General features: G+C 39.5%; 1 protein-coding gene across 14 annotated transcripts in view; it reads left to right on the top strand.

The window, feature by feature from the left end:
• The window catches only part of adgrl3.1 (adhesion G protein-coupled receptor L3.1), a 114,734-nt gene that overhangs the window by 11,804 nt on the left and 78,135 nt on the right, over positions 1-24,795 (top strand). For all 14 annotated transcript variants that reach the window (XM_049721860.2, XM_049721863.2, XM_049721864.2 and 11 more), the window contains exons 2-3: positions 2,585-2,665; positions 21,157-21,276. In XM_049721860.2, the coding sequence (XP_049577817.1) occupies positions 21,222-21,276 (55 nt within the window). In that variant the 5' untranslated portion in view covers positions 2,585-2,665; positions 21,157-21,221. The remainder of the gene's footprint in view (positions 1-2,584; positions 2,666-21,156; positions 21,277-24,795) is intronic.

Genomic DNA, 24,795 nt, shown 5'->3' on the forward strand with positions numbered 1-24,795 from the left:
GCAACAGTGCACGGTTAATGTATGCATGAACTTTTGCAGTAGCGGCTGCTTTAATCTAGTCATTGGAGTTTCCCCCCCCCTTCATGCAAACGAGGCCTAATGAAAAATCTCATTTCATGCCTTGTACCAACCTGTTCCTTTCACACCTACGCATTTAGATCAGTTTCTTTCCACCTCTGTTCCTCCATTCGTCATTCATTGATCCCAGCATTGTTGACCAAGCTCAGTGTGAATAATGCATTCTGTGTTCTGAGAGAGGCCAGACACGAATTAAGATGCTGCACGGGCGGGCGGTGAGGGAGGAGGAGGGGTGGGGAGGGTTGAGGGCTTCACGCCTTACTTATTTCTTTCACTGATCTGTTGCTCCTGGCACTTTCTCCATCATCAAGTTCATGCATACACACACGGGGCATGCAATACATGTTTATTTAGAAGTATGTGTGTATTTTGCACACACACAGTACACATTGAAGGCATCCTTTGTTGCAGCCTCTGACCACTCAACCATAAACGTATTGCTCATGGCCTCTTGTACTGCCTAATAGACACAATTACTGCACAGCCCTGTTGGAAACCTCCATGGAGGTCATGGCGGTGATTTTTTGTAGATATGCGAGTGCTGCAGTCAGTTCGCATTGCGTCCATTAAAACTATTTTCATTTATGGAGAAAAATATCAACATGGATTCAGAAATACTGGTTGACATTTTCTGCATTATAGTGAAAGTTGAGCTCATGGAAGCTCACAGAATAGCCCGGATAGGAACGATTACACGGACGCCGCAAGCTCACCTCAAAGCATTCACTAATTGTTCAATCAGACTGCTCTGATGTAATCTCTATTCTGGTCACGGCGTTATATATAGAAGGTTTCGATAATGATTGCTGTGTGTCAGCATTTAGATCATCAGTGTCAAACACAAGGCCCGGGGGCCAGATACGGCCCACCACATCATTTTATGTGGCCCACAAAGACAAATTGTGTATCAACTTCATGTGTCAATACTAAAATTATTAGTTACCTTATTAAGCTTATCTTTTTAAAATATTTGAAGTTTTTACTCGTCCTTGATTCCAAAACTATGTAGCCCGTGATAAAAATTAGTTTGACACCCCTGGTTTAGATCCTCAATACATTTCTTTCCGTCATTTTGGCTTGGCAACAGCATCGACTCAAAATACAATTCTGAATTATAAGTCGTAGTGTTTGTGTGTCATCCTGGCATGAACGCCGGGCAACAATTGCTGCACGGCAAAGCCAAGGCCAAAACCGAGAGGTGCTTTTTCTGGCGCGCCATCAGTCGTTGCAGTAAACAACATCGCTATACAGCTGGCCATGTGTGCGCACACTTTGTCATTCCATTTAAGACACTCTCACTTTGAGGTTGACCTTGGCGAAATGAGTTTACATAAGCTTAAAAATCTTTCTGGGCAACAGAGTGCTACTGGTATTGAACAAATGGAATGCACTACATTGTGATGGAAAACATGGAAGAATCTTAAGTGTGTGTTCACACTTGCACCCTTAAATTGATTTTATTCAAACTCCAGTCAATTCATTCTCATATATGTTCACCCCAAATAACTTTAGAACAAAATTCGCACGAGCAACGACAAGTCAGGTGCACTGATATTTTCCACATTTCAGATGGCGTGAAAAAAAAAAAAAACATTAGACCACTGATGTAATTGACGTGTCTTTAGTTTAGCACATCAACATTTGTGACAGTTTTTTTTTTTTTTTTTTTTAAAGTCTAATAACTGCACATTTTTCACCACAGGAGCAACCATAATGTGTTCGGGGTTTCGCTTTTTAAGTGCACTCGGCAATTTGCTGGTGTATTGTACCCTGCTATCTTGTTCCCATTTATCAGTAAATGTCGGTTTGGCTCCATTTTGTGTCTCTTTCTTTGCTTGGCACTCACTTGTCCATCCAACAAACCTTCCTATTTACAGTTCTATGACCAACAAGAGTAGGCAATTACATTGCATGGTTTCTCGTGACATTTTTTTTGTGCTCTTGGACATTTTAATGTGTCATTGCAAATTCAACCAAGGTGGATTCCAATCCAGCAAATGATCCTTACAAGAGAAAACCATCCTCAGCAGAATAAAGGCTACTTTGTATGCCAGGAATCGAGACGACAATTTGACTGACTGAAAAATGGACTCTGGTGTTTGTCAGAGAAACGGCGCCCATTTAACTCAGTTGTCCTGGCAAGAGATAAAACATCAGCGTGGCGATAGACCATTACGCCGTTATGGACTTTGATACGGTGTCACTTAAAGAGTCATTACACGGCAGGCGCATACGGACCTTGTGCACACACATCCCCGCGAACCCTAAACAAGCAATCGGGAGTGAAAATGGCCTTGTGCTTCTTGTCTTTGAGTGGCTTATGGCTATTCAAACAATCTGGAGGGTGCTATTATTCTCACGGTGCATGCCATATTCACTTCACATTACGACTTTCTGTCTCTGTTGTGAAAAATGACTCGAACTTAACTTCAGTGAGCTCCAATAACCTACACACTACCTCCCACTAACTCTTTGCTTTATCGTTGCTCTTTCTGTCTCTCTGCAGGACTTGGGCGTCCAGCTGCCAGTGAGATGTGATTCCCTGGGCGTTCATTTCACTTTGACAAAGCAAAGTGTCCTATAACAGGTAAGAATGTGACAGTGTATGTTGATTACGTTGTGTTCTCCGAAGAATTCAAATGGAAGGCTAAGCACTACCTTTCTGGACTAATTGCTTTAGCAGCAATTATGTGATTAACTGCAAATAACTGCTAAAAGGTCCTAAAAGGCATAGCACGAACATGAAACACATGCTGCATTTGAAAAGTAAAATTTTGCTATCTTTATTCAGCTAGTGCAGTTTAGCTAAGGTAATATTTTCTTAACATCCATTAAAAGAAGATAATTGTTTCGTTTTTTTTCCGTTTCAGGTACCGGTAGTCATAAAAAAAAAAACAATCAACCAAAAAAGTTACTCGTAATTGTAGTTTCATACTACCTTGCACAAAATCTTGCAAAAATAATTGTGCTGCTAATGACAGACTACACTCACAAAATTAGCTTTTTTAAGCAGTTAAAAAAAAGTGCCAAAGTGAAACTTTTGCCATTATAAAACCTTGAAATAAAAAATTATAAAAATTATTTTCTAATTTCGACGACACATTATCAGTAGGGTGAAACTAACCTGTCTCACGACGGTCTAAACCCAGCTCACGTTCCATAATTTCAAATTTTTATATTTTTTAGGTCAAATAAACAAATGTCTATCTGAATGTAATGGCAGGTCTTCCTTTTAAGCATTTTAATTGCCCTCATTGAGTTTTGCCATTAGTGGAGGTCTGCATGGATTTAGATTGTGAACTAATCGAGAAGGAAAAACGGTTGCACGCAAATAGCATACTCCATTTTCAAAATGCAATGAATCAGAATTGATCATTATGGATTATTCTCCAGTTATTTACAGCACAGGCAGTGTTTGAAGTTGCTTTTTGGTCATTATCAATCATTAAAAGTAAGTTAACTCCAGTTAAATATTCAAACGATCAAACTCTCTAAACCCTCTGGTATTTTTAATAAAGAATGACAAGGTCATAATAATTTCATTTCAGTGGCAGATGCAAAACACATATTTGATAAATCGCTGCCAATGCTCAGGAGCATTTTCATTGAATTCAAAATTTTGTATGACTGAGAATCGACAAAGGCACAACTTCAAAAGCCTTCGACTTGAGATTCCATTACATTTTATAATTGCATGTACAAAAATAATACATAATTCTGTGTGACAGCAGGTTGAGCACCAAGTATGGCCATCCATCATCTTATTAAACTCTACTGAGATGATGGGTTTCCAAACACAGCAGAGGCCGGGGGCATAGTCACAAAAAAATATACCCATGCACCTGGTGTGCTGATTTTTATTTCTTTTTTTGCACAGAAGCTACTGTATGCACGATGATGATATTTTTTTTTAAGGAGCCAAATTTGACCCATTGTTCTCTCTCGGGATCCCTGGGCTCCATCTGTGCCAGAAAGTGCACTAATTGGCCCGACAAATGTGCCCTCTCAGACTGGTAATGCAATCAGATGTGACACTGTGATGATGTGAGAGTACACAAAATAGCATGCAATGTGCAGAGCTTGTAACATACAATAAAAAAAAAATCTATTTTGGGCGAGAAAATGAGAGTTGCTTCGCTCTCATCTTCATAAAGCAAGTTTGACTAAATAATATATAAGTAGAATAAGAACAGAGTTGAACAACAAAACAACACAGACGCTGCACCATGTGGAGCTCAGACAGCCAAGCAATAAATGTTCATTAGTTGTTAACTTTTTAGAAGTAACTCAGCCCATATGATAATTGCTGACAGATGTTTCAGGCGCCTGTTTGCAGATGTTGTTATGCTGGCTTGGAAATTACCACGTTGATCACGTCCCGCGTAAAGGCCACGCTTCTCAATGTGACCACATGGCGGATAGAGGAGCATCATCGAGTGCGAACGTTGCACAACACAACGCGGCGTCGCTATCGGATGCATTTCAGTCAGCCCGCTGTGGCTTGAAGGCATCAAGAGGAGTTAAAGCGCAAAAGCGGGCCTTCATCTGTCCATGAAGCCACTCAGTGCAACTTATTTACAGTGCATTTACAAGCTGAGCGGGGCTTGTAAAATGTCAGATTTACGAGCGCCTTTTTAATTAGAAATACTGTCTTCTCGAGCCGGCCTGATGAATTGTACGTTCAATTTATTGACGGTAGAGAGGGCTGCTGGTCCTGGGTATCGGCATGCAGCCTTAACATCCTGATTACCATGTTTTTGTACTAAAAGGAGAAATAGGTCACATCTTTCATGTACCGTAAATTCCGGACTATAAGCCGCACCGGACTATAAGCCGCACCAGCTAAAATTCGGGGATATTTTAGTTTTTTTCTTACATAAGCCGCACCGGACTATAAGCCGCACGTGCACACGAGTTTTTTTACAAAGAAAGACAGTACACAGAAAGCCTTTTAAAAGTTTTAATAACATACTTTAACATATCTTTCTAAACATTACCTGTGACGCAACATGGAAGTGTGCACTGCTTTGTGTAAGGGTTTAGAGCCCTTTGACGCAGGTAACCGTGCATTCCTACTAAACTCATAATAGTCAGAAGCAACACAGCCAGAATAAGCAGCAGCCATAGTAGTATTTCAAAATGGTATTTTTGTTGTTGTTTTTTTCTTCAAGATACCGCACAACGGTGGTCCACAGCCTTTTTACGAGTGTATAAAAGTGATCAAGTCATCACAAAAATCACGCAAAAATCTTATATAAGCCGCACCTGACTATAAGCCGCAGGGTTCAAAATTTTGGAAAAAAGTCGCGGCTTATAGTCCGGAAATTACGGTATTAAGAAAAAAACCATGACATTTTATTTTGGTTGTTATTACTCAAGGTCAATAGAATTCATACGAGTCAAAACAGGTTTTGCAAGTTTTTGTGTTATGTTACTTGACTTATAGGGTTTTATTTTTTTATATCATGGTCACTTTTTGAAAGTTAATATTTTTCATACAGAACTCTATACAGTGCAGCACAACCACATTAATTAAGACCGTATTTTCCGGACTATAAGGCGCACCTAAAAACCTAAAACTTTCTCTAAAGCCAACAGTGCGCCTTATAGTCCGGTGCGCCTTATATATGGACCAAATTTCAAAATTTAAAAATCAATCATAATCATAAGTAGCCCGCTGAAGACTATGAATCATGAATCAAAAAGACTATGGATCATTAATTTGTGATTATAAAGTAATTTGATGCATCTGAAGTTGAAATAAAAAAGATAAAATGGAGAATGTTTTGATTTGGATTCAAAATCTGACATGATGGTGCGCCTTATAGTCCGGTACGTCTTCTAGTCCGGAAAATACGGTATTCTTAAAATAATACCTCTGAAAACTGAACATTATTATAAAAACAGATTTCGCCCTGTCTTATGAATGGGATCATGCTAGTGTAGCTAATATTGTGTACCAGTGTCGGCATATGCCTTAATGAACTTCCTGTTCAGTGTGTCACCCCTAATGTTTCCCTTCCTGGCTCTCACATGAGTCAGAATGCTTCTTTTGAAATCCAATTCTGTGATACTAATGCTTCATTTTGCCAAGACAATGAAGCAAAGAAAGAACAACAGGAAAGGGGATATATCAGTCGTCATGTTGGGATTTGAGGCAGGCATGTGCTTCCCGTTAGGCATGGACAATTCCAAAAACTACATTTGATGCATTACCAGTGAGAGCCCAAATTTTAAACACACATCGGTTTCATTCAGTAAATATACTGTGCGATTATGACAGCATTTATCACAAGGTGCAATATAAAAAGGAGATTTGCATTCATAACTCTAAATCTGACCTTGATGTGAGGAAAGGATTTAAAGACAAATTGGCTACGCTATCAAGTATGCAATTCCAAAACGCAACACATAAAAGCTGCTTTAATTAGCCACAAAATATTTACTCACAATAAAGCATATAATAATAATAATCCAAATAAAAATGTTTGCATTTCTACATTTAGTTTGCCCCCAAGTACGCAACCAAAATGGCCCTCGACATTAAATAGAAAATCTGCAATTAAGGGATAATTCACTTTTTACTGACACTGTCACCGAGGTATTAATTAACAATTTGTTTATTATTGTGTTTTGCAGTGTTGCTCTGCTTCACACTGAGAACACTTTCTAATTAACCTAATGTTTTGGTCGGTGACTACACTGTACATTAGCATTTGTATGCTATTATAATTCAAAGGCCAGCTCTATCAGCCCTTACGCTCATTTTATTGGATCTCTCACACACACACATGTAAATGCTTTTTTTGCTCCCCCGCCAACAGTCACCATTAATACGAGCGTATTGTTCAAGCGTATGACCTTTGCCTTGAGTAGAGAGGCCTTTGTCCTAGAACAATGGAGTCCATATTGAAAACCCTGCCAGTCAATGCCGTCCCTCCAGCTGCTAGAGGAAAAGCGCAGATTGTGCGGGGTCCAAGTTGAAGGCTTGGAGGAACGAACTTGTGGAGTGCCTGCATGTGTTTTTTTTTTCCTTTTCTGTATTGTTTGTTTATGTAAGATGCAAGCCTGTTCTCAAGAATCACCAGATGGGCGAGCACAATTAAAACCAGCCATATTCCCAAGTGTGCACATATGTGTGTGCGTGTGCGCACACATACGCGCAGCCAGCCGTACACGCAAACACACTTAGAGAGCAGGACACAAAGCAGATGTCTCTGGAAAAACGAAACCTGATCGACACTCTGATGCGGTGGAAGTTTGAGTGTCCCAAGCAAAACAGAAGTCAATCAATCAGTCACTCAATCAATAGATGTTTGTCTGGCTCTCTATCCACAACTAAGAAACAATTATGATGATTTACAGTATTTAGTGGAACTATCAAAGTCACCCTTAAGGTCAAAGAATTTGGAATTCAAACAAAAATTGCTCTTGATTGTTTCCGGTACCGTACTGGTTTAGGGAAAATCGTCCTTGAAATTTAAACTCATTCTGCCGACGTCAGCTGAATTTGTTTTCACCAAAATAGTCGCTCCTACCACGTACATTGACAGGCAGAAAAAAATGGCGGCTGGTGCGAATTTCTTAGACTAAATTGAGAAATAATGCCGTATTGTCAACCAAGTTAACACAGTATTGGCTGTTGTGTGATCAATCAGAGCGTGGCTATCTGAGTCCTCTATCTCAACATTAGGCCTCTCTGGAGTTGTATTGAACCGCAGTAACATATCGGCTCACAGGAAATGAGCTTGGGACTGAAAGGTCACACTTTGGAATCCGACGACTACTGTGGCTGTGAAAATCTCAGCTCTTGAAATCCCTCAACAACTATCATCGGGTCTTTGACCTCTCAGCGCTTAACCTTTAGTTGTTCCAGCTGAACGTCTTGGTGGCCAGCGGTGCGAGGGCGCGTCGGCTTTACTGAGCAGCGCCCAGGTGCGACTGTGTTCAATGTGCAAAAGCCATCCAACCTTTTCCTTCCTCTCGAGCCCCCCCACACATCCCCTTTAGCCATTCATGCAATGAGCCGGCTTAAATGGGGTCTCATGACTTGGCAGCATGCAATCATGTTCTCTTTTGGCTTTTGAATCCACCTTTCAAAGAACAATAACTAAGAACTAGAGTGGAACCTCTTTCAATTTAAAGGTTTCATTGTTTCACAGCTGAAGCAAACAATGGCCTTCCCTTTCCGTTTCCTCTTGATAGAACCAGTTTGCAAGGCTAAGTAAGCTGCAGGTATTGTTTGGATTTTTAAAAATCTGGATATGAGCATATTGAGTTTTTTTCCGGTACTTGGCCTTGTGTAAACAGGTATATTATATTCCTTTTTGAAAAGGTTATTGACCGCTTGTGAATATAGTCAATGACTAGCCATTCAACAGTTCAAATTCTTTTGGCAAAATGGCTGGCACAAAATCTTTATGAAGTGTACAATAAATATTTTAAGTCATAGTTTAGTTAATGTGCTTGCAATACAAGTTGAAAACTGTTAACATTTATCACATAGCATTTCAGAAACAATAACATCTATTTATCTATTTATCTATTTATCTATTTATCTATCTATTTATCTCTCTTTCTTTCTTTCTTTCTTTCTTTCTTTCTTTCTTTCTTTCTTTCTTTCTTTCTTTCTTTCTTTCTTTCTTTCTTTCTTTCTTTCTTTCTTTCTTTCTTTCTTTCTCTATTTGTTTATTATCTAGTCTGTTTTGGAATAAGTTTCGCAATAAACGCACAAAACAAAACCCACAAAAACAAATGCTACATGTCATAATCAGTGCATGTCAGTGGCAGGCAGGCCAACCTGTGTTGATCCTCGAAGGTTTTCTCACTACTGCTAGTCTATGATCCTTAACAGCATCTTCGGAGTATCCTGTTGACTGTGCCAAAGATACTACCTGTCCCTTGTGGAGTCTTAATTTCCCTCTAAGGATCATGACAATGCACCGGCATAACACTCACACACACACGTACACATAAAGCACTTGCGGACACGAATAAGAGGTGACCTGAGTGCTCCTTCACGAGTACGTGCACACGCACATACACACACACAGACACACGCCCTTGACAAGAGGGAAATAGCCTTCAGAGATAGCTTTTGTCAACAACTTGGAAAAAGCGCATCTATTTAACATCAGCCATATTCCTTGAAGGATACGCCATCTTATTTGTGAAGTGGCTGTGTGAAACAAAACAAGTGATGTCAGTTTGCCATGTTTGACTTTCCTGTTGCTCCATTTTGGCTTCTGACACTCAAATCATTTCAAATGTTTTGTTGAGACGACAAGTACTTCTGAAATGACTGAAAAAAGTTTGTGTTTTATGTATTATGCTAAAATCGTGTGGATAAGTACAAGCCTCATCCATACTTCACTCTCAATACCATTCACTCTTAGAAACTTGAATCTTTTCAGAACTTGTTCTGACTGGCAATCCGAGTGGAAGGCCTAGAGCGGCTCCCTCCCTGCATAAAAGATGTGTGGAGCGAGCAATGAAAGTTTGATCACAAATTCCCTGCACGATTAATCATTGATAAACGCAGAGTCTACATACAGTTACATCGCAATTCTCTTTCATATGGGCGGTCAGAATAAAGTAGTGTCGCGATACAGTACAGCATGTGCCCCTAGTCAAATAGTCAAAACTCAAAAGCTCGTCTTGTTGATGATGAGAGAAAAGCAAAAAAAAAAAAAAAAGTCTTCATTAGGGATGTGATACTCGAGTCCGAATCAACATGTTTTTTGTTTTTGTTTTCTTGGACTGGACTCCTTAGCAATATTTTTCAAAGTATCAGAACAGCCATCATTTTGGTTAACTTAACAGCTAGCGCCAAAGCACACGTCCTTGTGGGTTCTAAAATTTGTTTTTACCAACAGAAAATACAGTAGTAGGTGGGAATCAGGGACAACAAACCCTGCTGCGGCGATGCCTTCATGTTCATTCATTAGCTTTGAGTTTGCTGCTGTTTTGCGGGCGCCTCTCACTGTTTGGTGGTTTGTTGCTCTCGGTCTACTCCTTGTCGAGTGTCATTAATAAAGGAACGCTGTTTTTTAAAATTATTCTTGTTTGTTTATACACACAGTTAATAAAGCATAGGGCCATCTAAAAAAAAATAATGACATTTTCCTCTAACGCTGTGGTGGTGAAAACAGTATTCTTCTGTTTTGATGTTTACTCACCTGGACATGGACTTGAACCGGACTTTACTTAAATTCGTTCTGTGACTCAAACTCAAGTAGGATTTGATAAAGCTGGACAATTTTGTATTAAATTGGGGAATAGTCCACTATAATACATTTAAAAGTATTAACCGGTATTGTCAGCTTATTTTATTCTATACAGACAGTATTTTAGTTATTCTTGTCAAAGCCCATTTGAAGCAGTGCAAGTATATTTACAGAGAAAAGAAATTGGTGCCCCTGTGTGACATGAAGAAAAAAAAATAAAAAGATGTACTGCACATATAGCATAATATAAAGCAAACAATAATGGTCAAATAATCTCGTAAGAGTTGTCCTCCATCTGTCCCTTTGAATGTCAATATTTTCAATGCCGGTGCCCCTTTACTGATTGGAATATATCAGCACACGGGGGATATGAGACAGCAATAGGATCCAGACCTGGCGTGATTTGAATATGAAATGATTCAATTATTGATTTCAGTTATTTGGGTCTCGCGCCCCGAGGTGATATTGTAGCAGCGCAATCACCACGCTGACATTTAGCGTCCGTGTTTACCTTTACTGTCTCCGCTGATTGCCTCCAAATCGCTCGCCGTATGTCCTGCCGGAGCTCATTGTATCATCACTTTTTGTGCTATTTAGGGAAAAAGTGATGGATGCGGCTTATCAAAAATGCAACAGTTTGTGCGCTCGGCGCTTGTGCGGAAAATAATAACATGCCCTCGCAATCATGGAAGCCTAAAAAAAAAAGAAGAAATGTGTGCCTGCTAGGAATGAAATAGGGTTTGAAGTTCTCACCTTGACAGTGATGGAGACGTGAACTTCGATCCCCGGATATGCCTGCAAGCTGTGCTCTTAAGCTCAGCTTCAGCTCTGCAGGGACAGTAAATGCCTCGATTTTTATCTGATAATATTCCAGGTACACCTCTGAATAACTGCTGCTGCGTCGCCTGGCTCCCTGTGTACTTTGAAGAAAATCGCTTTTTCGCTTTCCATTCGTTTGCGCCGATAGACGTGAAAATGTAATATCTGACGAATGTGTTTGCTGACAAATATTCCCAATATCGTCGCGGACATCTGTCATGAGACATTTTATGTGCACGGTTGCGCTGAGCTGCACGGCTGTCAAAGTGACTCGAAAAGAGGTAGTTTTAATGTCACTCCACTAAATAGAAATGTTTTTTTCCTTGCACCCACTGGTGGATTTCATACTTATGAGTCAAGTTGACAATGTGGAAAATGAAAGCAGTCCTCCTAGGTGGATTCCGCCGTATTTCTGATGCCATTTTCTCAGCAGTTAGACAATCCAACGTTAAGTGGATGTTTTATCCTAACGTTGGTGTTCATGCATTATTGAATTATGAACAGGGCCCGGTCTGGTAAGGGCCTTTTTGAATAAATATTTCACTACCCTGATCTACCCAGTTTCTACCTGCTCTGTAATGTAAGTGGCAAGGGATGGGCCCGAAGTTCTCAAGCAAAAATTATTTTGCTTCTTAATTTAAACAGTGTAATCCGCATCTATAACTTAGAATTGCTGAATCGGAACAAATCTGTCACATTATTTCCTGGCAAAGTTAAAACATTTTTACTTTATCGAGGTCATCTGAATCTTTAGAAGTTTCGTGGAAAGGGAGAACAATAGATTTAAGGAGCCCGAGGACAGGGGACATTTTTAATCTTCTTTGCAGAGCATCGGGCACTGCTGGATTGAAGGATGGCGGAGGCAGCAAGACAAAAAAAAAAAGAGAATTAAGGTTGAGATACTGCAAGCTTATGTTGAATTTTGGGTTGGTTTCGATCAGCTCCCTCAGGGTGAGCACGGTGCAATGCTAGTAGGGGCCTGTGATCGTACTAGAATAAAGTGTAATTGCACATACACTGCAGTAGGTGGCAGTGGTGCTCTCAGCAGGGATATATATATTTTTTTATTTTTCAAAATCAAAATGTTCTTTTTCCCAAGTTGGTGTAACAGAAAATAATGGAGAATTTAGATGACCATTATAATAAAATTGCAACATTTCGACTCAAGATTGCCGAGTACCATTTTTCAAAAGACAAGACCCATTTGGATGTGGTAGTGTTCAGTTGAACAATAATGGAACTTTCAAGAATCCACAGTGTATGACGTGGACGGTCTTACTAGAAAAATGATTTTCAAGGAAATGGAGCAGGCAGCGGGCTATTTATACAACGACGGAAGCAACAATCACCGTGCAGTTAGCAAACCAAAGTTCGCACGAGAAACCACCAGATGACAAAACGTTCATAACAAAAACATGATTTTTCATGCTTTGCAAGTTATTCACATCATTTGTTACTCTTGTATATCATAATTAATTTAGCCATTATGGTGCTCAGAAGATCAAAAGGGGCAATTCCAAATATTGGCAGCTTTCCATAAGGATCCTAATTATCAAATGAATAGAAATAAGGACACCGACTAAAATGCTAAATGGGCAGAACAAGATAACTGAGTCCTTGATTTTTTTTTAGGATATTTCAATCTAGGCCACACACGTCATTTCCTGCCTGTCTGTCTGTCTCCACATCAGCACATCATCACTCACTGCTGAGGTGGCTGTTCTCCCTACTGTACAGAACAACCCCCCCCAACACACACATCCACACTGGCGCAAACTTCGCCTCGACGCGCCTGTGGCTTTAAGGCAGGGCTTTTGATGGATACACTGTGACAGGACTGGGTTCGGAGCCCAGCGACAGAGGACGAGCGAGTAGCGAGCGATTGTGTGACGAAGAATGCAGATGAATCAAAGTGAAGAAAACAATGGCTGTGGCAGTGGAATCAACATCACTGTATCTCGAGTTGACATAATTGATTGTATCAGAGGCAGTTTTGTAAACCATTACCTCTCCCCGAACGTGAACGAATGACTATGTGGATGACTGTGTGTGGCAACTGTGGAGGAATTTAAATCGTTTTTACAACCAAAAGTGAAAGGATTTTTTTTTCTTCTTCCCGTCTTCTGGCTTGATTGAATACATCTTTCTGACATCTCAGTCCCAACAAGTTAATATTTTAAAGCACTTATCTGCACATCAGAGATGACAAACCCAACAGTTAATCATTGAATAATACATAGTTTAATCCTTCCAGTACAAATATTGAGTACAACTAGGTAGAGCAACACTGGCCGCCTTTTAATAAAAACTCCTATTCTATACAATAAAATACGATAGGATACGATACAATATTACAATGCGATACTACACAATACGATACTACGATGCGATACAAAACAATGCGAAACGATGGGATACGATGCGATACGATGCGATATGATGCTCAAACTGTATAAGGTGCCACCACAGTAAGCATAAAATATCAAGTACATAGGTTAATAATTACATTTTGGTGAATGTATTTAAAATAGAAAGTTTTTGATCATATGATCTATATTTGTCTGACATTCGATGTCCTGAGGGTAAGCAAGGCTTGGCATGCGAAGAAATTGACAATAAAGCAGACTTTGACTTTGAAACGGAAAAAAAAATATTAGGCTGATTCATGTTTGTAGTGTTTTTTTGTATAAACATAATCAGGATAGTTATGTTATAAAATTTTCAGTCTCCTTAGATGTGCCAAGATAAGGGCTAATAAGTTGGCAGTGTGGAGAAACTTTGGATGCAGTGTCAAAAACACGACAATTAAAAAGATATGCTCAATGTGGCGTGATTAATTGAACAATAGACTTATCTTTGCCATCTGATGCTCAACATTGTTATCTTTCGAGTGCAAAGTTAATATGTGAACTGTGTAGGTGTCCCAAATGTGGCCTGGTCTTAAAGTGTTTCTGTGTAAATGAATATTTGTTCAATCATGATATTTGGTTGATTCCGATCGCTTTTGTCACTCCCACTGCAACCAACTGCCTCCACCCTATCAGCCTCGGTCCCTCTGTCACTGTTTTATCCCTCACTTCCATCTCAATTTTCCTCAGCCTATTTCCTTCTTGACCTCTGTATCTCCTTCATCTCTCTTTCCTGCTCTCATATTCTTTATCTCGTTCCCTTATCCTACTTGCTCCCTCCTTCCATGACGTCTAGTCTCGTGAGGGAAAGACAGCGTGTGCAGCTCATGAGGGAATAAAGACGTGTGCAGTTGATTAGACAGGAGCATTAGAAAGTTCACATTGGATCAGAATGGAGTGTCTAGCCGCCAGGCAATGAGGGATACAAACGCCGGAGCATATAGACGAGGTCGTCGGCGGTGGAATTTTCAGGGAGGTTTTGGGCGAATCAGATTTCCGGGCGCATCCTCGGAGCAGTTGGGGGGCAGCCATGCGGAAACGACAGTGGTCCGGTCAAAGCCGAAACTCTCCCAGATGCAATTTTCTGACGGGCAGAGAATGTCTAACATGGAGGGGGGTGGGGTGCTCCTGAGCACATAGCTTTCAGGGAAAATATTTTTTAAAGGAACAAATCTTTAACGAGAATTTGCCGTTCCCTCCTAATTGGTTATGAATGTTGCAGAGCCAAAAAGCCACACAAGGACAGAAATAAATTAATGACCAGTGATCTGGCTAATGAACTTTATAAAAATACCCAAACACATTCTTAGGGGGATTTCTAGCTTAAAGGGTTTTTGGTTGGTATTTATTTTTTGTTTTGCAATCATGTTCTGATACGTGAACACATTTAAAAAAAAAAAAAAGCTAAAAAGATCTGCCACGTTATGAATAGTAAGTAGCAAAAGACATATAAAACAAGAATGAAGACAATTAGATCTAATTACAAACTAGACATCAGGCTACATGCGACTAGCCAGACATTGCCGCCGAGAATTTTAAAGTGACCACAGCATGTCAAACTGATGTAGGGGTGACCTATTGCTCTAAGGCTACACACTCCTGCGCTCTGCACTTCTTTGCTGGGAAGCCACACAAAAGATTTACAAGGCACACTGTATGTTATAAATTGCCAGGCAGGCCACTTGTCTTCAGGGCACAATGAAAATAGTGCACATTCCTACAGTCAGGCAGGCAGGCCCCGCACCCATCTAATCGTGAATGTGTGTGTGTCGTATTGTTGCGTGGAAAACAACTCGTGGGTGTAGCCATACTGCAGCAAGATGCATCCGGCCAATGTAACAATGTGTCATCTTTAGTCGACGTCGGATTTATTCGGATAATGGAGAGTGTGTGTTGTGTGTGTGGAAATGGTAATCATCGGTTTTAGAGCCAAACTACCATGTTTATAAAACATTTGTTGACTGCATTGTTGTGTTTTTAAAGAATCATAAAATTAGATGTTAAAATATATACACAGTATCAATGGTGTCGAGCCAAAACCTCATAAGTCATATTTTGGTGAGTTTCATATATTTTCAAAAATCTATACTTTTGGTGAGTACAGACTCAGATTGATCAATTTCCACCTTAATGATCATTGTTAGTCCTGTATTTACTCTGTATCGGATCAATACCAAATCTTGCAGTATCACACACCACTAACGAGGAGTTCCTAGCTGTTTGTTGTTTGTCACGTTAAAGTGTGTTAAAACCCGGGACAAAAAAAAACAAAAAACATGTGACTATTAATTAGGAATTTAATTTGCTTCGTGTGGGCTCCACCACACGCAACGACAATATGGATGCATGTTGAGGGCGTCACGTCAAGACATCCATGTCATCGGGAGCTGACAGGTTGTGCTGTCTCAGTACGAGCCTCCAGTCACTCTCAGGGGCCCCTCACTGCTAATCATTATCTTGGGCTTCATCAGCAGAGGGCAATTACAATGAAAGGGGAGGGGGTCTCCATTCAAAAGCGCTCATGGTGGTTCAAATGTGTGCACGGTGTATTTACACAGTATCCATCCGTTGCACTTCACTGTGCATGCTTGTTTGCAAGTGCTTGTCTCGCTCGTTACAGGCCATTACAGGCGATGCAAAGAACAATCACCTACCCACCCTTCCTGGATTGTCTTTTTAGCTACCTGTGTGAGTGTCACTCTAATCAAATTTCTGCCTGTCTACCAGTCTGGTGCTGATGATAATGTGCTTCACTGCCCTCTCACTCTGTGTCACCCACCTAACCTCATTAAGCACACACTGGAAGGGTCCGTGGTGGTTTAACCCACCCTAGCAAGCCAACTGGAGGTAATTTACCATAGCTTGGCAGACACATGCCATTTTACTGAACACAGCGCACGTCCCCCTGAGCTTTGCTCCCGCTCAGACTTTTCACTCCAATGGAGCACAAAAGAGCGAGAGTCTTAAGAAAGACAGGAAGTAGAGAAGGAGCAATAAAAGAGGCATTTGGTGTCAAGCGCCCCCTTGCAGAGGTGCAAGGCATTGTGATGTTATACAATGCAATCCAAAACCAAACAATATCTTATTTTACAACAGCTGCAGCTTCACAAATAACAATGGGAACAACCACAAAGGTATTGAAAACAGAAAATTGCCATCTGTTTGAAATATTGTAAAATCTTTCCCACCCCTACCTCAATATTAATGAAACATCTCCATATAATGCAAACCACAGTCACAATAAAAACCGTGTTAAATGAACATGTCTCATGCAGTGGCAGTGAAATCTGATCTTAATTTCCTCCGCAAAGGCAGAATACGCGATACACGTTTTACCGATTAAAAATAACTAGAATTGCTTCTGTCATTTTCTTTTATGCACTTTAATTACAATAACCAATTTGTTATCAAGCACTTTGAGCAATTGTTTCTGAAACTTGCGCTTTGCTAATTATGTGCAAGCTTGTCTGTCATGACTGAATTCCGCTATTTGATTTAATTCTAATTAGGAAAGACATATTCATAAATAGAAGCAAGGAGAAAATGATGGAATTTGTTGAATCACTACCATGCAACATTATTCTAAAATTTGGATACAGCTTGGGTTAGCAAACACAGCATGGGCACATTTGAGAATCTGTGCCGCAAGGATGAGGGGGGAGGGGGATATATATATGGGGGGGGGGGGGGGGGGGGAGTCGGGTAGCTGGTCTCCTAGCGATAAGCATGTGTGTTGCAGACTGTGAATGCACGAACGTCTGCGTGTGTGTATGTGACATCTGTTGACAAGGTAGCCTAGTCCGGTCAGCCCTCATTAGTGGAAGACAGAATCCCTGAATGAGGAGTTCTGCGACAGACAGGACTCTCTCGTTAGGGGATAGTGCGCACGAACACACCGCTAGGGTCAGACAGTCTTGGCACACAGAATCTGCACAACATCAATTAGTTCATAGATGGTTGCAATCTATTCTGTCAGTGTTGTGGCCCTGGCAACTTGCCTGCAAAGAGTTATTATTCAGGGCTGGAACATACGTACACAGGACATAAATACTAACTCCCCAGAGCATGCAATATATTGACGATTGGGTTATGCATTATAAATTCAAACACGTTGTTTTTGTCATTTCGACTTACTTTTCAAAATGCTTTGAGCAGATGTGTGCAACAGAGGCAAAAATACCGCAGCTAAGCTGAACAGAATCCGGACGGAGACGAAGGTTGAGTTTTTCTTCCAATTCCCAAACCATTTTAATTTACTGTAAGATATGTTTACTTTGGTTCCAAGTATCTTAAAAGATTTATTAACAATGTTTGAATCTTTTTAGGGAGTATCCAAAGACGTTAATCACAATACAATAGAGTATTTGAAGAGGTCTGAATAAATAATACAAATATCCTGATTGGACTCAATGAAAAAAAAAAAAGTGGTGTTGAATTAATTCAATTTTAATAAATGGATCCAGATAAATTGTTCAAGTACAAATATAGTCGACATTTTCTTAGATGTGTAGTTTAAAAAAATAGATGGCTCCAGATGATTTTATTTTGTGCAAACAGTAAAATAAATAAAATTTCATGAATTCAACAATTTTTTTCCAGTGATGTATTAATCATGCTGAGACATTATTCAAAATCGAAGTTGTTTGTCTTTTGCAATTCCACTGTGGCTTAAAACACGTCAACACAAACCTCAACCTGCCATATTTCATATTTTCAATCGCAACAAACAGTTTAACTAACTAGTTAAGGCTTAATGATGCAGCACTCATCTCTAATATAACACCTCAGTTACTTCATCAATTTAACACAGAGTGGATTCAGATGGAGCTCACAGTGTTTGCCAAACCTTTAGACAGACCGTGTAAACACAACACATATGTTCTTCTGATTAGCACCATTACTGCCTATTTACCTCATCATATGGAAACCGATCAACACATAAGATGCTGAATTGCCAAACCTCAACAACGCTCAACGATCAAGCGTGGACAATATAATTAGCCAAGCATATGTAAGAATCCGACTGATGTGAATTATGAACTTGAATGATTTAAAGTCAGATTAGCTTGAGGCTGTCATTCAATTGCTCCTGTGTGCAAAGTCAAGCGCGGTGGAAATGAGAGGGTTAATTAACCGATGGGGGGGAGACAGTGGTCGAGCAGCATACGGAGTGATAGAATAGCTTTTGAATTATGGAACAGTGGAATGCTGCGGCTGGTGGCGTCCGGCCATATGTCAGCGTATACCGCCTGTGTCTAACCGAGGGACAGCTGGTCAGATTGCTCATGTTCAAGTGAGTTAGAAAGCAATCAATCAAAATGGGGCAGCTTGTTGAGTTGTTTAAACGGGTCTAGAATACGCCGCTTGCCTATTGTTGGTGCCATTAGGGATTTGTCAGGTAGTGAAGATATTAAATGAGGCCCCAAAAGAAACATCACCTTGTCGTAGAGGAGATAAAGCCTCGGAGGTCATGTTCAAGATGATTTAGCAGAAAGCCTTAGTTGATGAGGCTGGAGTAGTTACATTATTACACGTACGATTTTCAATTTCGACTGACAGACGTTCAAAGCATTCAAGGAAATGGTTGCTATATTTTCCCTTCCGCCCTTTTAGCTGTTGGCAAGTTGTAGAAAGGACGTTTATAGATTTGCATCAATATTTAAGAGACTCTATTTTCAGCACAAGCCTTCAGTGCATACCAATGTGTTCGTCAGTATCTCCATTTCAATTATGAATCAAAATGCAGAAAGTATTTGACACAATTTTGTCCTATAGTCATTTTTCAAAGTCGTCTCTCCAACACGATCAGTGTAATGTCAGCGTGTTATTGTCGGTGGCAAGATTTGTTTTTTTTTTTCAAGTTTCCCTCATCATTTTGGCTGCGTATGAACAAACGCTAATGCTAAATCACTAGCACAAAAATTCTGCCTCAAGCATTTTTTGAATCAAACTACTGACCTTCCCATTTCGCTCCTAATAAATAATTTTATAGTTTGTATACTTGTCAAAATTCACCATAAGTGGTTTATCAGATATAGTAATGAACCAAGGTCATATATTTTTTCCAAAATGTCAAAAGTTGACACAATTACTCCAACCTATATTACATCCCCACAGCATGGCCTCCCGATTTATATGGATGTACAACAATCGGTGACAGGTCAAGTATTCATGCAGCTGCCAGGTGCTAATTCTAATTTATTACCCCAATTTAAAGCAAATTTTTCTTTTTTCAGATTTATTTGGAGAAAGCACAGAGTCAATAAAAACCCAGATGACCATTCCCAGCTAAACCCAATCTCAAGTGTGCACACGTCTTTTCTGTACTGTCTCTAGCATGAAGCTTTTTGTCATTGTGGCTACTCTGGGGATGCATTATGCATATACAGCATGTCTCTGGTGCTTACAGAAGGTCAACGTGTCAGCTTGGCAGTTTAAATATATGAAATAGAAACCTGCTATTCACTTAATAGTTGCAGCAGAAGCAACGCGGCTATTTGCCTACACAGCATGACATGATGGAGATGCACTCTGTCTCTTAGTCTCTGCTGGGCTTCAAACTGTTTGGTCACCCTGATCAATAGTCTCTGTTACACATGATATATTTCCCATGGCTCTGACTTGCTGCTTTTGCTCCATCTGTGCCATGCGCCTGCCCGTGCTCCTCTCCGATTCCCTGTGAAGGCTTTGAGGCATTTGAGCTGCCGTTATTGTTGAAACGCTCCCGCAAATGGTCATTTGATTTTAATTGGAATGCGAGATCAATGAGGTTAGAAAGTAGCAATTTGAGAGTACGTAAAGAAAAATGCTGCATTGATGCCTTGCTCGGTTTGCAGCACAAATCCATGGCTGTTTTGAAAACAGTAGGAGAAATGATGCAAAAAAATAATAAATAAATAACACCCACCATCCTGTTATTTTTTATTGTGGATTGCATAATTAGACTCAAAGCTGACTTTAAAGCTGACTCAAAACTGAGATTGAGGCACGATTGCAACATTTAACTTGTTTTAAAACAGCACAGATTTATTCTTTTTTGGCAGACAGATTAAAATTGTGGGATGCATGCTTTCTCATTAGTGCTTCAAACTTTCTTCAATCTTTTATAACTAAATAAACTTTAGACCTGTAAATACAGCAACATCAGATAATTTCCGGTTGCAGAGACATACCCACTGAGTCATTTCGATTATTTTTTTCAAGCATTAGTGTGCTTTTAAACATCTGCTCCCCACACTCCACACACAGTTGATATTCAATTTCTACATATTGCACACTAGTATTAAATTATGAGTCGTTATGTGTGACGACGGTAAGCGGCAGAGGCTGTTTAGTATTTGTATGTTTGTACGGTTCAGAGCAGAAAAATATGTTTTCTTTTTTTTTTTTTTTTTATGATGCATTATTAAAAAGGCTTTTACCATTCCCAAGTGTGCTTTGAGGATTAGAAGCGTGTGGAAAGTAATGTTTGACTAGCAAATGAAAATTCATTAAAAATCCTCCAAGCTTGCAATTACTTGGATCAAGATTGCATTTAATATTTTGTAACCTCTTTCTATTATTTTCAACACCTTTGCATAGTATAAACACAAGCATAATCACATGATCAATGTTTTTTTTTTCAGGATTGCTAATAAGTTGTGAGAAGTAGGAAGTACATCCTCCTCTACTTCCGGGCCAACCGAACGTCATGTGGACCAGATGCCTCCTCTTCCTCTCAATCTTGTTTGCCCCCATTGCCATCGGTAAGAATTTTCACACTCACTATCTTTAAGGGACTGAAAATTCCATCGATTCACTGCTATGGATGTCAAATGACCAAGCCGAGAAAATTTATGATTTCAATACCATTTATCAACCACCATTCATTAAAGATTTAAAATCTAGCCACATTCATACTTGGGGGTGGTACGTCACTTAAGATAAGTCGCTTGTAAACTCCACATACAGGAAGCCTCGAGCCGAGTTCTGTAATGATGACATGCAAGGCCACCGTGCTTCTGTTAATCACCGTTCACAATAACAAGCACAATCAATCATACTTATTGTATACTTACTCTTACATGACGTGCACCTGGGGAAATATGAAAATGGAGGTTTCGACGTTGCCTTGGCTATTCAGAAAAGAGATTTTACAATGACGCATCATGTGAATCATTGACTCTGTATTGATATTGGAGTTATTATTATATTTCTCCTCTGTCACATCCCTTTCATGATGCTCAAAAGGCATTTCAAGTTTCCCCTGCAATAATGAGCACATTTTTGCTAAACCGTTTTAAATTTAATTTGGTGCAGGATTACAAATGTGCACCATTTTGCATCGGGATGACGATGCTTTTTTTTTTTTTTTTCATGCTTCAGTTATTACAAGCAAGTGCTCAGATGCCCCAGCCGCTTGTCTGTGTATTTCCCCCTGTTGCTGCTGCACTTTGATGTCTGCTAGAGGGAGCTCTGGCCCTCTTGGACTTAATCCCATTAATGGCTTCTGTCAATCACCCCGTTGTGAAGAAAAGCTGCTGCGGATGAGCTCAACACACTTTCACAGGTCTCTAGTGTGTGCACCTGCACCTGCATACTCACACTGCAGACATAGATGCTCATGAAATGATGAAATAAAATAGACGCCCAGGTCCCATTTCAAAACAGTTTTTTAGTTTTAGTGCCAGTCTAAGGCATTTGGATCGATGTCTAAAGAATAAGTCGACATATGCAAATGATGCTGTTGATACTTAAGCAGGATTAGTCGAAACAAAGACCCTTTAGCTTGAGGACACGGCATCTTCTTCTTCACAGAGCCTTGGCTTGTCATTAGGCCAAGGGATGCATGCTTGACATTACCCATGTAGATCACTGCAGTGTTCTACTTTTCGAATTATCCATGGAAGGATCTCAAGCAAACTGGATCCAGTAAGGGTTGGTCTCCAATATCCATCAACCCATTCAGACTATGCCAACCATCCATTTGTTACTGCTCGGGGTCATGGCGAGGAGATGTAGCCTATTCCAGATGACACCCTGAATCAGTTGCCAACCAACCACAAGACATTGACAATCATAACTGTGGTCACTGTGAGAGAATCGATCCTACGCTGCCTGTGTGAAATTCAGCAGTGAATGACTTACAAAGCAATGCATTCTTCCTGAAAGTGGCAGAGAAAAATATCCATTCACTAAGAGTCTGCACTTCCATCACTGAGACCGATTCAATATGCATTTGTACACAATACTGATGTTACGATACAGTTCATTCTCTGTTCATCTCACGTAATGTTCTACAATTGAAGTTTGGGGGATTTGCAGAAGCTCTAAGTTACATTTAGTTCTGTCTGGATTGTTACAGATGTTGTGCATTGTTTAGACAATACAGTAATTCATGGGGGACAGGGACCATGTAGTCTTATAAATTGAGAAACAACTAAATCCATGTTTAATGTTCAGAATTACCTATACTATAAGTAATGATAACTAGTGTTGGGATAACGAAGCTTCAAATTTACTTCATGAACCAGTTGTACTTTTTGGACTACTCTTTATTCAACAGGGCTGAAATCACACCAACTTGTCATTTCTTAAACCCCTTTCTTTAAATCAACAGTGGCATCTAGAAGAGCCCAAAAAACAACTGATTCATGAAATTTAAACTTTCATTTTCATCACCTATCACCACTTTAAACCCTAAATTACATTTAGTTTCCTATTAAACATGGCTTTGGCGACATGAGAACAAAAAATGGGAATCGGTAAGATTTTCAGTGTGCCCAAAAAACAACAACAACAACAACAAAGAAGTTGAATTCAATAGTGACACTTGAGGAGTGAAATTTTGTCACAACATAACTGCCACCCTAAAACCTCCTTCAACAAAAGGTCCTTTATGCCTGAACTCTAACAACAAGTTTATTTCTGCAAACATGACACTGAATGTTGTCCAACTTCAACCAACAACTTCACTCAACCTTGACCTTCCTGTACACACAAGTAGTTTAACAATTACCATGCCACATCATAAATCAAAGTTTTCAAAAGTGAGTTGAAAAAACATGAGGTGCATATCACCGCGGCGGGAGTGCTGTGTGCCATTTTTGGCCAAAGTCAAGGACTTTTAGCTGTGATATGATAAAAAAGCATGAGGATGGAGACTACATAAGTAGTGTAAATGTGGGACTGATTTAAAATAAATTGTAATGTGTGCAAAGGGTCACTTGTGTGACCTCCAAATGTCACTCTGGGTGTTTTTAGGGGTGGGAGGGTGGCTGATTTATGTGATTTTAGTAGTTTTTTGACAATGTAAGGAAAAGCTGCTGCACTTTTCCTGCCTCAACCGAGGCAGCATTTCAGTCACTTGGGAGCATTGAAGAGAAAAGTCTCGCCTCTATAAAAGTGCACATGCAGGGAATGTGGGGATGGTTTTTCTATAATATGTTGCATCTCAGCTCCAAAATATTCTTTCATAACATTTATAGCTGTATAGATTGCAGTACACATAAATTGTCTGGTCCAGGACAGAGGAACACACAGGCTGTTGTTAGATAGTTCACCTCACTGCTGTTTTTTTCATTGGTTGACAATAAAATGAAACTAGAACAAGAAAAATGCGATTCCATCAAAAATTGACTGAGGATACTGTGATGCTGTCTTGGAGCTAAAATGGCAAAGAAAGAAAATAATACAAGTCTGTCAGAGCATATCAAATCCATCCTCAGAAACTATGCAAATACACTATGTCCCCGAACGTCTGTGAGAAAAGAGAACAATAGATGAGCAGAAAAATCTAACTTGATTTTTAGTCAGTGTTTCCATTTGTGAGTGATGAATATCAGAACCTTCTCCCTTGATGAGTTATACCATTGTGGTTGCTGCTGAACGGTATTTGTACGGGCAATGTTTAAAGTAAAGTTCTTTAAATATGACCAAATAAGACTTAGTCTCAAGAAAAGATTAATTATTAACTGAAATGACCAAGGGCTAATGTGAAGATGATTTGTATTGCAGATCCATCAAGTTAACTTAAATGGCTGGAATTTGAGTGCCGCATAATTCATGTGTAGTGTTTGACATTTTTCTCCTCTGAACAATTTTTGCTGAGGTTGATCCTCTTTTGGAATATAAATAAAATGTACACAATATAATTTCCCACAAACTAAATTATATATTTATATATTTATATATTTATATATTTGTATATTTGTATATTTGTATATTTGTATATTATATTATATTATATTATATTATATTATATTATATTATATTATGTATTTGCC

The sequence above is a fragment of the Syngnathus scovelli genome, chromosome 5 (assembly GCF_024217435.2).
Source record: "Syngnathus scovelli strain Florida chromosome 5, RoL_Ssco_1.2, whole genome shotgun sequence".
Lineage (NCBI taxonomy): Eukaryota > Metazoa > Chordata > Actinopteri > Syngnathiformes > Syngnathidae > Syngnathus > Syngnathus scovelli.